The sequence below is a fragment of the Aquarana catesbeiana genome, linkage group LG04 (genome assembly GCF_042186555.1).
Source record: "Aquarana catesbeiana isolate 2022-GZ linkage group LG04, ASM4218655v1, whole genome shotgun sequence".
In the NCBI taxonomy this organism is placed as follows: domain Eukaryota; kingdom Metazoa; phylum Chordata; class Amphibia; order Anura; family Ranidae; genus Aquarana; species Aquarana catesbeiana.
This window is the reverse complement of record NC_133327.1, coordinates 509,486,341-509,500,852: the sequence shown is the minus strand read 5'-3', so window position 1 is coordinate 509,500,852 and position 14,512 is coordinate 509,486,341. Positions and strand designations below refer to the sequence as shown.

General features: G+C 44.0%; 1 protein-coding gene across 2 annotated transcripts in view; it reads left to right on the top strand.

Annotated features, from left to right (window-relative positions):
* LTBP1 (latent transforming growth factor beta binding protein 1) overlaps positions 1–14,512 on the top strand; it is a 548,083-nt gene that overhangs the window by 348,499 nt on the left and 185,072 nt on the right. For both annotated transcript variants that reach the window (XM_073627728.1, XM_073627727.1), the window contains one exon: positions 10,908–10,979. In XM_073627728.1, the coding sequence (XP_073483829.1) occupies positions 10,908–10,979 (72 nt within the window). The remainder of the gene's footprint in view (positions 1–10,907; positions 10,980–14,512) is intronic.

Genomic DNA, 14,512 nt, shown 5'->3' with positions numbered 1-14,512 from the left:
GCAAGGTGCAGGTACCTGGTTTTGACAGGTATTCGCTCCCATTTCTGGTCAGATCGCAGAATTTGGCCTCCCATTTCCCCGCAGCCTGCAAGCAGTTACAGCCAACTTCCCAAAGTAAACATGCCAGTGCTGGAACCGATGACTGACGAAAGATTGACCTGGGTGAGGACAGCGCTGGATCCCTAAACAGGTAGGTATCCTATTGTTAACAGTCAGCAGCTACAGTATTTTTCTAGGGTGAAGAAATGCTTTAAGTGAGGAGTGTCTGTATAATATACCTTCCTATCTATTTACTAAGGCTAACAGCATAAGGAATAAAAATAGTTATTGTTGAATAAGAGCTTCTATTTCACTGTTAATGTCTAATTTAGATGAAATATTTAAATGTTAATATTTGAAGCTTGTCATGACAGCCACTCTTTTAGGTTGATCTTCAGCAGAAAATCTTTTGGTACTGCATACTATCTGACATGATGCTCAAGAGATCCTACAAACTTAGCTAATGTGTTGAACAGTCTGAGATCACAAATTGGATGAGCTCTCCACTGTCATGTCCAGGTCCTTATTTCTGGAAACCAAAAACCAGGATGACGTTTACGCTGGCTATAAATGTCTGATTTAAATGCCAAATGCAGTAAAATGCTTCTAGGAACCAACGTTGTTAATATGAATGCATAGAGAATTTCATTTCTTGGAAAGGGAGCGTTCTAGGTGTGAAAAGGTCAGTGTCAAAAACCAAGCTTGCCCTTAAATAAAGTGACATATGGCTGGAACATATTAGGAGATGCAGGCTAGCACTTTCCTGGAACACTCTTTTTCAGAAACCTGTCAGTGGAATTGCTTACTTTAATTCTCCTGACATGCTGTGTTCAGTAATTTGATTATGAATAAGTTTAAAATATAATTATTGCTCCCCAGTAAATTCTTATTGAGAACACCAGCCAAACAGCCAAAGCACAGTTGATATGCACTTTAAATTTCCACCCTCCTGTTTCATTGTTTAACCAGAGGATAACATTACTCCTCAGGGTCTGCAGTTTTTCAGATATTTGTGTCACCTCCCTAACTCCAGCATGCTCTTTGCTCTACTAATGAACTTCTGCACATTGATGAGGTCCCCTGTGCACCCCCTTGAAAATGAGCAAACATCTTCCTTCTTTCAGTCCCTGGTACGTTAGGAGGCGGCACATTCTAGTATAGCATAGTGTGATCTGTTTAGTAATTTAAATTCCCTCAGCCATATTTTCCCAATGCCAGGGATTTGGAATAGCTAATGTAAGGCCAATGTGAGGACTTTAATGTAATTGAGCACCTTTTTAAAAATACATTCAATGATGTTTTAAATAATTACATAAATAGAGTGTTTTTTCGATAGCTTGGAGTTTCACTTTCTACCTTTTAGGTAGATCCTGTGAAATTGATGTAATCAGAATTCCTCGGGGACTGTAAAGGTGAGTACTGGGATATGTGATCATTGCACCACTCACCTCTACTGTCACTTCTTCACCCGTGGTAGTGACCAAAAGCAGTGACTTTAGTGAAGCGTGGTACATTAGGACTGCAGTGCTGGGTGCTGGAATTGAGCTATGTGGAGTTTTGGATAAGAAGAATCCACTGAACCACCAATAGGACACAGTCTGGTGGAGGCCAGGGGCAACTGATTCTTTTTGCCCAATACATTTTGTGGGTTAGTGACTAGAAAGCATTGAATTTTTCAGCATCCAGAATGAGGGGGGTTAGCAAACACAGTTATATATTTTGTTGCTAGATTTTGAAGCCAGACTCCTGCAGTCACCAGAGAGAAAGGTGCAGGCTGCCAAAGGTGCTCATCCAAAGTGATGCATGTATAAAATCAAAAAAGTACTGCACTCCAGTCAAGTCAACCTAGTGTAGACTTGAAAACGGGCACAGCCAACGAGTCTCCACCAAAGCCACATCCCCTGACGTGTTTCACTCCGCCCACCGGAGCTTAATCATACCCTATGATTAAACTCCGGTGGGCAGAGCGGAACATGTCAGGGGGCATACCTTTGGCAGAGACTCATGGGCCGAGGCCATTTTCAAGTCTACACTAGGTTGGCTGGACGGGAGTGCGACATGTTTTTAATTGTATAAAGTTTTATATTTATCTCATTACACATGTACTTTAATAACATATAAGAAGGCAGTACAACTGGTTCTTTTAACAATGCAGTGCTGTCTTAACACTCCTACAATTTATTCAAAATGTACTCTCCTTCTATGCCCTGGGTTGTCAAGACTATAAACACTATACTGTATATGCTTCATTGCAAAATAAGGTATATCATGCAGAACTAATGTGAGAGCCCTGGGATACATACTATAAACAGTTGAAGGCACTATATTGTATCAGACGTGCTTTACTTTTTCTTTCTCCCTTCTATGGGAATATTCTCTGGACCAGGGTATTGCATGTGTTTAATTGTGTAGCCATATTTTCCTTACAGCCAAAGGTTTATTTTAAATGCCACAAACCTGGAGTTTGCAGGTAAAACCTAATCCACTTACTAATTCTTGTTACATGCGCAGGGAAATTCAGAGGGAAAAATTATGTATCGCAATCTTTTTCTGACATTAAACAAAAATAACTCTCTGCTCCATGCAGCTTTTCCCACTGCCACTCAAACCCTAGGTGCTAGAGGCAAGCTCAGCCTTCCACGCTCAAAAACCAGAAGCTAAAAGAAAAGCCAGTGTACACCAGTGTATCACAAAAGCTTTAATTTATTGTATAAATCTTCCACAAGCATGGAAATGACATACGTAAGCCCTGATTGGGTGAGATGCATCAGGGCAGCCCCAGGGCAGGGACTTTTATTGTTACATAGTTAGTCTGGTTGAAAAAAAACACAAGTCTACCCAGTTCAACCAATAGAAGGAAAAAAAAACTTTATACAATCATATATACACAATCATATACCCACAATTGATCCAGAGGAAGGTAAAACAAACCCAATAAAGCATGATCCAATTTGTTCCAGCAGAGGAAAAAAAATCCTTTCTGATCCCCCAAGAGGCAACTAGATATAGACATAAAGAGTGCCCTCTTTTTCTCTGTGATAACCTCAAAGTGAATAACGCAACACCAAGTTCACTATATGGACCAGCTATGTATTTATATATGTTGATCATATCCCCCCTTAATCGCCTTCCTCATAGCTGAGCTCCACCATGCCTCTTATCAGTTCGATTGCCCTTCTCTACACTTTTTACAGTTCCCCAATATCCTTTTTGTGAACTGGTGCCCAAAACAACTGCATATTGCAGATGAGGTCTTACTAATGTACAGGGGAAAATTATATTTCCCTCTCTGCTGTCTATATCTCACTTAATACAAGAAAGGATTTTGCTCACTTGGCATTGCATGCCTATGATCTACCAGAACACCCAGATCCTTCTCCATTGATTCCCCCAGTTGTACTCCCCCTAGTATGTATGATGCATGCATATTGTTAGCATACCTTGGTGTCATCTGCTAAAACTGAAATGGTACTTTTAATCCCAGACCCTATATCATTTATAAAGTTATTAAAAAGCAAGGGTTCGACGGTGGGGCGTGGCCGGATGTTGGGGTGAACAGAAGTGTGGGTGATTAGCTCCTGCCAACCTGATCTTTTATCCTTTGTTTTCGGACTCCAGCGGACCTGCCTTGCACCCCTCATAATCTCCCAGCTTGTTGGAGCGCTGCGTGGAGTCGCCAGCACAGCGCTTCTCATACCTGCAGCTGCCTGGGGGACAGACCGCGGTTCCGGCCTAGTTCCTGGGGCGGCGACCATCCTGCCTCACCCGGCAGCGGCCCCAGCGGGATCTCCTGGCCTGCCTGAACTGTCTTGGGCCCGATCTCCTCCTGTTGCAGCCGCCCGATCGCCCGGGGCCACCAGTACGGCATTTCCTCCTCATCTTGCAGCTGCCTGAGGGACGGATTGCGGCTCCGGCCTGCATTCCGGGGCGGCGGCCATCTTGGTGCACCCGGAGACAGTCCAAGCAAGTGCTCCTGGCCCCCCCTGCACATCTCGAGCTAGGTTTTATACAGCTGCTGCGGCCGCCTCATCCAGGCCGCCATTGCGGTGCTCACTCACCCTGCGGCTACCTTTGGAACGGGACGGGGCTCCGGCCTAATTCTCGGCGGCCATCTTGCTGTGAAGGCCTCGGCGGATTCTAAGGGACCCTCTGACCACCTTGAGCCCAGGTTTCTCTAACCACAGCCATCGGGACCTCGCAGCTGGCCAACCGCTGCCTGCTGGCCTCATTGTGACATTCTAACTAAACGGCAAGGGGGGAGATTGGGGATCCGGCCTGGTAAGAGGCGGCCATCTTGATACACCCGGGTGATCACCTGCAGCTCTCCTGTCCCCTTGGCACCTCTGTGACTCTAATCCATCTCCATCCTGGTTCATTTTCAGCAGCTCTGCTCAGCAAATACCTTCCTCTGGTCTGGGGGGCCCCCCCGGTCTTTCCGATGACCGGGAAACGGCAATCGGCAAAGAAGGCAGCTACTTCCATCTCCCGAATCTCGCCACCAAACACACGTGCTACGGCCGCCTTGCCTATAGCACCAGCCTCTGTAGCGGTACAAACAGACACCTGGATGGCGGCACTCAGGGCCTCGGGTCAAGAGGGGCCCCCGGCGGTCATGGAGGAAGCGTTGGAGCGGCTGGGTGAGGGGTCCACCGCAATGATACTGGCGGCCATTGCAGATAGTAAGTCATCCGTGGAGAGGAAAATAGATACCCTGACCATCGAATGTGGGCTGATAAGGCAGGATATGGACAAAATTAGGGGCCGTTTAACAGAAACTGAGCAGCGCATTTCTACAGTGGAAGACGTGGCGGCCTCCACGGCACAATCGGTGGTGGAGCTGTAGCAGCAGGTTAAAACTCTAATGGCCCATTCAAAAGATGCAGAAAACCGCCTCAGGCGCAATAATGTCCGGGTGGTGGGGCTCCCTGAGGGTGAGGAGGGCGCCAACCCCGTGGAGTTTGCGGAGGCCTTTTTCAAAAAGCTCCTGGGACTGCAGCATCTGTCTCCTGTCTATGTCGTGGAGCGGGCGCATAGGGTACCCACGGGCCGGAGACCGACGGGAGCGTGGCCACGTGAGTTTCTTGTGCGCCTGCTGAATTTCAGGGATAGAGATATGATCCTGGCAGAAGCCTGCAAGCACCCTGAATTGAAACATGAAAATGCTGTCATCCATTTGTATCCTGATTTCTCGCCAGAACTGCAAAAGAAAAGACGCTCCTTTACAGATATCCGCAGACACCTGAGGGAGAAGGGTCTGATTTATAGCACGCTGTATCCTAGCCTTCTAAAAGTACTTCATCGTGGAGCTGCAAAATTCTTCGAATCCCCTGCGGAGGCGGCTGAGTGGCTGGATGCCATCGCCTAATGCTGGGATCTGGTGGCGGAACCTGTCTCACGGAAACATGTAGATCAGGTCCAGAAGATACTTATCTTCATGTGGTACTAATGCTGGGAGTGGTGGTTCCTGCTGTTGCGACACCTTTTTGGAATCCTGTTGTCCCAAAAATGTTTTTTCTTTTTGTCCCCCTAGCGGTCTGCAATGGAGGACAATCTGTGGAACTTGCCATCCGTGCACTGCAGGAGCTTCAGGTACTGTTCTAAATGTTTGCACTACCTACAAGTCTTCCCGAACCCCCTTTTTGAGTGGATAGACTTTTGGAACGTTCTACCTTTTGCTCACCAAGTTGATGGGAATAAAGTTTCTCCGGAGGTTTTACTCTTTTTTTGGTTCTGTTCGCCTGGATCAAACAGGGAGTTGGGTTCTTAGAATGTTTTTTTCTGTGACTTCTCTTTTTTTATTATTTTTTGTAAGTCCTTTTTTATTTTTTTCTCTTTTATGTTTTTTGTTGGGAAAGGATGACTGTTTTCTATGCTTCTCTCGGTGGCCCACCTCACTGGTGCGACCACATGAGGGTGTAAATTGCCTATTAAGATATATGCTGTCCATTTGTAGTGCTGTGGTGCTTTGCTGCTCTCTGTGCTCGGGTCCCTCCCCACTGACCTCCCCAGTTTACAGGACAACTCCTGTCCCTATCTAATACCTAGCTCCACTCTATGAGTGACCTCAAAATAATCTTGTGGAATGTCCGCGGATTAAATTCCAAATTTAAACGTTCATTGATCCTCCAGTACCTCAAATCCTAGAATCCCCATATTATCCTCCTTCAGGAAACCCACCTAGAGGGTAACAAAATTTTATCCCTGAACAGGAACTGGGTACAGAGAGCCATACATTCTACGCACTCCTCCTATGCCAGGGGAGTGGCTATTTTAATACATAAAAACTTAGCATGTGTTATAGAACATGTAATAACAGATCCCCATGGGAGATATGCAATTGTGGTCCTTGCCATTGAATCTCAGTTATTGGCAATAGCGAATGTATATGTTCCACCCCCCTTCAAAAATGAGGTTCTATACCTGGTTTTAGAGAAGATTGCCACCTTTGGCCCATTAAAAGTGCTTGTGGCGGGCGATTTTAACAACATCCTAGACTATGGGCTGGACACCTCTAACCCGACTCGGGTGCGGAATCTAGAAATAGGTCACTGGGCAGACACGGCGGCGTTGGAGGAGGTGTGGAGGTGGAAACATCCTGGTGAGCGCAGTTATTTTTACCTTTCCCACGTCAGTGCCTCCTCTTCCCGTCTTGATCTGGCTTTTGCTAATTCAGCACTGCTACCACAGATTGCGGGGGCCGTTTACCTGGCGGGGGGGCTTTCTGATCATACCCCCTTACAGGTAATGTTGAGCCGATCCACAGGCAATAGTCATAGGAGTTGGAGGCTGCACTCTGGGTGGGTGAGTGAGCCCTCGGTTGAGGCATTGGTCTCCCCACACATACAGGACTACTGGGACAACAATGAGGGTTCAACAGATGGGCTCACGATCTGGGATGCGTCCAAGGCATCCACCCATGGGGTATATATAGCTGCCATTAAAGCCGCTAGGGTGGAGAAAAATTCAGAGTTGGAAATGCTTCAGGCCCGTGAACTACGCTGTGCAAAGCTCCATGCTGATGCGCCCTCCTCCTCCACCCTGGCGGAGTTACAGATGGCCAGAAAGGCTTTGTTGGTCCATTTTCAAACTCATACACAATGTACATTTAAGAGAAGGGCTGAGGAACTATTTGAAAAAGGGGATAAGAACGGGAAGCTGTTGGCCTACTTGGCGGCAGACACCTGAACACATACAGCTATCCCTTGCATTTATTCAGCTGGAGGTAATCTAGTGAGAGATGGAGAGGGTATTATGTGGGCTTTTGTGTCGTACTACTCAGAGTTATACACTGCTATACCCAAATATGATGACCAAGTGCTAGTGGATCTGTTGGGCTCCCTTCGGATCCCGGAGCTGCCGGGGGAGGTGGCGGCGGAGTTGGAAGCTCCTTTTACTCCTAAGGAATTGGCCATTGCCTCCTTCCCCAATGGTAAAGCTCCGGGTCCGGATGGGATAACAGCGGAATGGTACAAAACTTATATGGAGCTGTTGTCTCCCAGACTCTTGCAACTTTATGGAGAATGCTTTGAAGCAGGGAGACTGCCACTCTCGATGTACGAGGCTCATGTGGTGTTACTGCCCAAGCCTGATAAAGACCTTCTTCAATGCTCCTCCTACAGGCCCATAGCACTGTTAAACATGGACCTCAAAATTTTGACCAAAATGATTTCCAATAGATCGATGAAGATTCTAGAGCACTTGATATCACCAGATCAAATAGGGTTTATGCCCAAAAAAGCCACCGACATTAACATCCGCAGAGTGTACACCCACACGCAAATAGATGAGGAGATATCTTCTGGAGGGGCTCTGGTGTTTTTCGATCTGGAAAAGGCATTTGACTCCATAGATTGGGGATATATGACCCAGGTACTTCAACGCATGGGATTTGGTCCCATATTCCTCAAATGGATATCAATGCTCTATGAGCAGCCGGTGGCAGCACTCCACCTAAACGGAGGGGTGTCTGACAATTTTCCAGTATCCAGAAGCACCAGACAATGGTGTCCATTGTCACCGGGCTTATTTGCGTTAGTCATAGAACCTCTGGCGATTGCACTGCGCTCCTCCTCTCAAATTCAGGGTATTAGGGTGGGTACTCTTACCGAGACTACAGCCCTTTACGCAGATGACCTAGTCCTTTTCATTAGAGATACTGGACCTTCTCTACAGGCTGCACTGGCGCTAGTGGAGCGCTTTACTGGGGTTTCTGGACTCCGGGTCAATTGGAATAAATCCAAGATACTTCCGCTACGTTCTCACCGGGCAAATAGACAGGCAGAACCAAGTAATCCCTTGCAATGGGTAACACAAATTAAATACATGGGTCTTCAAATAACGAATTCGGTGACGGAATTCATCAGTTCATCAGTCTTAATGCCCCATTACTAGACATCATCTCTAAAAAATTACATTCCTGGAAAAATCTTCCATTGTCACTTAAATCTACTCAAAATGAAAATATTACCTTTACTCCTGTATACCCTTAGAACTTCTCCGGTGTGGATACCAAAAACAGTCTTTAAGTCAAACGACAGTATGATCTCTTCTTTTCTGTGGCAGGGAGGAGTCCCCTGCATTAAACTGACCATTTTGCAGCAGCCGTGGGGGGAGGGAGGCCTAGCAGTACCAAATTTCCAAAAATATTTTTTAGCCGGCCAATTAACGGTGGCGCACCGTTGGTTGACCACGCCTTCGGATGATGCTGCGGTGTCGTTGGAGGCGGCATGTGTGGGTTCATATGAAGCACTATCACACTTGGTATATAGGTGTTTACGGGCTCCCTACCCTCTGACGCCCTCCATGCGCTCTGTAATTAGGGCATGGTCCGTGACTCAGGGACTCCGGCCTTCTAGTCCTGATAAATTTTCTCCAAATCTCCCCTTGTGGAGGAATCCTAGTTTGCCGCACTTCTTCGACTACCCGGATCCCATAGTGTGGACAAAATACGGAATTAAGACACTAAATCACATCGTAGCGAATGGCACCCTAATGTCCCTCGACCTGTTGAAATCGTGTTATGAACTACCAAACACGCATTTTTTTCGGTACATTCAATTAAGGCATGCCTTTCAATCCCAATTTGGAGGAGAACCTCTTAACCTTGAGCCCAGTGATTTAGAATTGCTGACTCGCAGTCTTAACCAGACTTAACCTTGTCTAAACCAGTTTCCAGCCTATACAGAGATCTCTTTCAGGAAACAACGAAACTGTTAGAACCCTGCAGACAAGCGTGGGAGGCTGTAACCTCGGGGTTGGATAGAGATGACTGGGATGATGTATGGGGAATTGCAATTCAGACTCTGGTCTCCACTAAGGACAGACTAATTCACTTTAAATTCCTGCACAGGATTTATCTGACCCCAGCTAGACTTGCTAGGATGTTTGGGAATCAGCATTCATCTTGCTGGAGGTGCTCCACGCTGCTAGTGAATTTTATGCATATCTTTTGGGAATGCCTACAGGTCAAGGCATACTGGCAGGATGTAGCAGGCTGCATAAGGTCGGTCACCTCTATTTCGATTCCCATGACAGTTGAGGTATGCTTACTGCATCTGGTGGAGCCCCTAGCTACTACCAGGGCTATTAGAACTCTTCTTACCCTATTGTTGTTTTATGCCAAAAAGAGGATTATTCTCTCCTGGAAGAGTTCCTCAGCCCCAACCTTAGAGTCCTGGAAGGCATTGGTTAACAAGGCAGTACCATTTTATAAAGCCACTTATTTGAGTAGGGGGGCACTGACCAAATTTGACAAGGTGTTGGGTGGTTGGATGGCATCGGTGGATACGGTGTCAGACTAATTACAGATAACCTATCGCTATTGATATTGGTGTATGAGGCCACAAAGGAGGATGTATATGACCGACATACAGGAGAAATATTGATAATTCTGCATTAGGACAACTGGTCACTTGTAGGGGGGAGAGTTATTTATTCATACGAAATTCTTGGTGCTGGGGGGGGAGAGCCGGGTCATGCTTTGGACTGTATTTAGCATCACAACCCAAGTTGTTAGACAGCGAGGGTGCAGTGTCTCCTAGTGCCTTCCTCCAGTCTGGAGGCCAACTTGGACAGTATATATCTGGGCAAAAGCTTCGTTGTTTGGGGGGGAGGGAGGGGGGAGTTCTAAATTTATGTTTGTGTTTTTGTATGTAAATGTCCACCGGCAATTGTGTTATAGTCGGTGGCTGTCGGCCTCAATGTGGCCTGTTGTTATTTATATGCCTTAAAAAATGAATAAAAAAGAATTTAAAAAAAAAAAAAAAAAAAGCAAGGGTCCCCACACTGAACCTTGGGGTACACCACTGATAACTTTAGAATATCCAGAGTATGAATCATTAACCACCACTCTCTGCATACAGCCTTTTAGCCAGTTTTCTATCCATTTACAAACTGATTTTTCTAAGCCTGCCATTGCCATGCTTGTGGACAATGTATATGACAAATGAAGACTTTTGTGATACACCCGGTGTGCAGTAGATTTTATTTTTGCATCTGACATTTTTCAGTGTATATTACAGAGATGTGTGAAAGCTGTCCTGGATACAACTTGCAATTAGAGGGGCTGTGGTATTTAAATGAGCCCAGTGCAAGTCCTACTTTCTTGTGAGGTTGAACACACATTGCTTACCAAGCTATGCTATCCACATGCAACCATAAAGAAGCTTAAATAAACTAAATATATAAAAAGTGTTTTCAAGTCTATTTGATTGGCTATTACTGGTGTGCTGTAAAAATATATTAAATATTACTTATAGATTTACTGTTGCATGAGAGTTCTCTAATGGCCAACATGGGGAATCAATACTATAAACTAATGATTAGGTTTATTTAAAAACAACTTACTGAAGGCGTACATTTTTTTTCAGGCCATCCAGCATATTCCCAGTATATGGAATGTCCTCAAGGTTACAAACGCATCAATGCCACATTTTGCCAAGGTAAGTAACAGAAACTAAGTTTACATTACATTTATAGTTATAAACATTGATGTGCAGTTGTATTGCTGAAGCAAAAAACGTCATTAGCAATGGTTACTTTATTTTGGTGAAAATCACTAGTTCTTTATTACTATTAAATATTAGAATTGAATAGGAATGTTATTATCCTCTCTGTGACTTAAAGTGTTACTAAACCCACAACAGTAACATCAGTATGTATTTGCAGTAAACCATGCTTGTTATACCCACTGTGGAACCTAAGTGGTTAATGTGTAAAAAGGCTGTTTGATCCTTTCTTCTCTGATCCTCCCCTTCTTCCACTATCCCCAATTCCATCTCCTGATAGAACAGAGCCTTGGGAGCACTCTGCACATGCTCAGTTTGGTGTGTATTGCTAGAGAGTTTTTTTTTTCTTGGGAGTGTGCATGTGATCAGCACAGGGCCAATCAGCACTGTCCAGACAGAGGATCAGGAGTCACGCAGCCTTATAGGACAGTCAGAGGAGAATGAAAACTCCTCTTACAAGCTTTAACCAGTGCTCAGCTGAACACTGTTAGAAGTCACAAGACCATTATATACTGCTGTTGATAAAAGGTATTTAGCAGTTTAGATTTACTAAAATAATTTCATTTCCATGTTTTGTGTATTGTGGGAGACCAGATATAGTAAATGCAGGATCCTGGGTTTAGTAACACTTTGAGCCTAGTACACATTGAACAAATGTCAGCCAGCATGGGCCGGTTCAATAGAAACTGTCCGACATTCAGCCCGTGTGTACTGAAGTCAGTCCAACAGAAGCCGGCTGTTCGTCCAGCTGCTGTTGAAGGGGCATGACTGAAAAAGGTCTGCCAATCGGCTCCAGATCACCGCTCTTAGAACCTTCGCACACTTTTTTTATGAGTGAGATGCAGAATAGGAGCTTCTTTGGAGCAGGACCACATATTTTTGGCCCTGTAGAATTTTACTATAGTATCACCTGAAAAACATGTGTAACACACATTTTTAATCCTTTTTTGCACAATATTGAAGTCAGTGGGGTAAAAAAACACCCCGTTCTGCTTCAAAAGTAGCTCTTGTACCTTTTAGAGCTTTAGGCATTGAGCTACAAGCACCTGAACACTCAAATGTGAACAGGGACTATTCAGAAGCATGGCTTGTTAAACATTTTGGAACTGTGAAGTTCAAGCTACAAAATACTCAGGTGTGAATGGGGGGGTCAAGTTGGATTTATGCAGAATAATGGCCATAGCTTTTAAAATAATGAAAATAAGAAAATTGTTAACGGATCAAAATCAACATGAATTCTTAATATGATGCTACAACAAGAGAACTGTTAATAAATCAAAATCAGCATTGATTTAACAACATTAATATTGCCTATTCTGCAAATGAAGATCTATGAGGGGCTCAGCTTTGACTAGCCACTGGCAAGTACCAGCAATTTCTTTATATACTGCCACTCACTAAAGTGTCTGCCACCTCAGACAACAAAGAGGCACTGCCAGGAAGGGAGACCTGAGGAATGACTTCATTATTGTGCGACTGCCCCTTTATTGTCCACTCAACAGGGTAGAGTGGATCCTATAGACAGCAAGAAATTCTGAAATTTAACTGGGCTATCTGAAAGAGACCAGGAGCACTAAACTAGCTTTAGCTGTTAGTTTAATTAGTTTTAATATATGCAGAAAGTACTAATCATTAGAATGTAAATTGAACTCTAGTGTAACCTAGAATTTGTTGGTGCGTCACCCACATGTAATAGAAAGCCAGCATCTGATTTTGAAGTTTCATTGATTTACTGAAGATTTAATCCCAGAAGACCCAAATATAGAATAAAACAGCAAAAAAATGTTTTCACATTTTGATTATTGTTGTAGGAGGCCTCTAAGGCAGAAATCACTGGGTTTTAACATTTTTTTAAGTTTTAGAAGGTGTTTTGGAGAACGTTGTAATTTTGCAACATTGGACCTGTTTGGCAGCAGAATTTCAGTAATTTTGCTCATACTGTCAGAAACAAATGTAGAGACCAACAAAAAGTTTATTTAAAGGGCTTTCTGCTTAAGTCCTTCAACAGTAGCCTATATATCTATACATTAATTATCACAAAATAATAATGATGCAAGTCATATTTTTTTATTAATAATCATTTATTATAAAACTATGTTCAAACAGTTTTTACAAAACCTACTGCATTGAATGAAAACTTTGACATGTATTATGTTTAGCTAAGTTTATAGCCATGCTTAGTTATGATAATCCCAAAGGCAGTTCTTGTCCTCAGAGAAGCAGAGGCGGACATTGCACTTGCTGCAAAGTGTGTTGGTACAGTATATCCTTTACCACATTGTCTGCAGCGTCCTCTAATTGTTTTTATAGGGAAATGTCCATACATGTCCTTGCAAATGTCTTTTGGTGGATGTACAGTTGACCTTTTGGCTGGGGTGCCATTTGAAGAACTCCCTTTTTCTGTGGATGGTATCTTCCTGTCATTTAAGGGTCTCCCTGTCTGCGGAATTGGGCTCCCGTGGATTGAACCTGGTTGTCCTCGCTTTGGTTTTATGACAGTTGTACTGACTAGGATGAGAGAGGATGAACTTTTTCTTGGGAGCATTTAGTGCTTTGCAGTCCTGTTTGTACAGCAGCCATGCAATGATCACAGCTAGGCTGATGATGTGCCAGAAGATGTAAATGTACCAGCGATGGGATTTCAAAGGAAACTTATATTTTGCTGCAAATGAGTCCAACATATCCACACCGCCCATGAATTTGTTATAGACACCCACAATGTAAGGCCTCTCAACTTCAACATATCTTTTGGTGGCTTTGTCCCAGCGTTGAATCTTCTCCACTGGTTCTGGGCCAGCAAAGGTATTTAATTTTCCTTTTCCAGTTCACAGGCAATTTCACATTCTTCTATATCACATATATCAATGTCTCCTGAGTCCATCACAAAGTCACTGTCCCCATTTTGGATGGCATCAATAACATGAAAAACATTGTAGACATTGCCCCTGTCTGGTGGAAACACTGATTATTTTGCAGGCTAAACAATCTCAATATAGATTAATCCTAGTCTTACATAAACATTCAAAAGACTTAAAGTGTTACTAAACCCAGTAATATGAAAAAGATTTATAAGCCCACAGCTAAAAAATCTTCTTTTTACATTAAAACACTGTCGCTATATACCTTTTTGGCTGATCTGTATACCACGGTCAGTGATAAACTGCACAATTGCTCCAGTGCTAAGAGTTCAGGTGGGAGGAGATTTCCACTGCAGCCTGTACACACGCCCACATGTGTGATGTCAATATCATGTGACCTGGCTATCTCTGAGAACAAATAAATGTTCTCTCCAGCATTAAAGACACAACTGAGCATGTGCAGGTTGGCTACTCTGCCCATGTGTTAGCTGGCCTTCCCAAGATAGACAATGCAAGAATGGAATGATCTGTGCATACAGGATAAAACATCCATTTTACACAATGCAGAGGATTAATCCCTTAAGTTCCACAGTGTGTATAATAAGCATG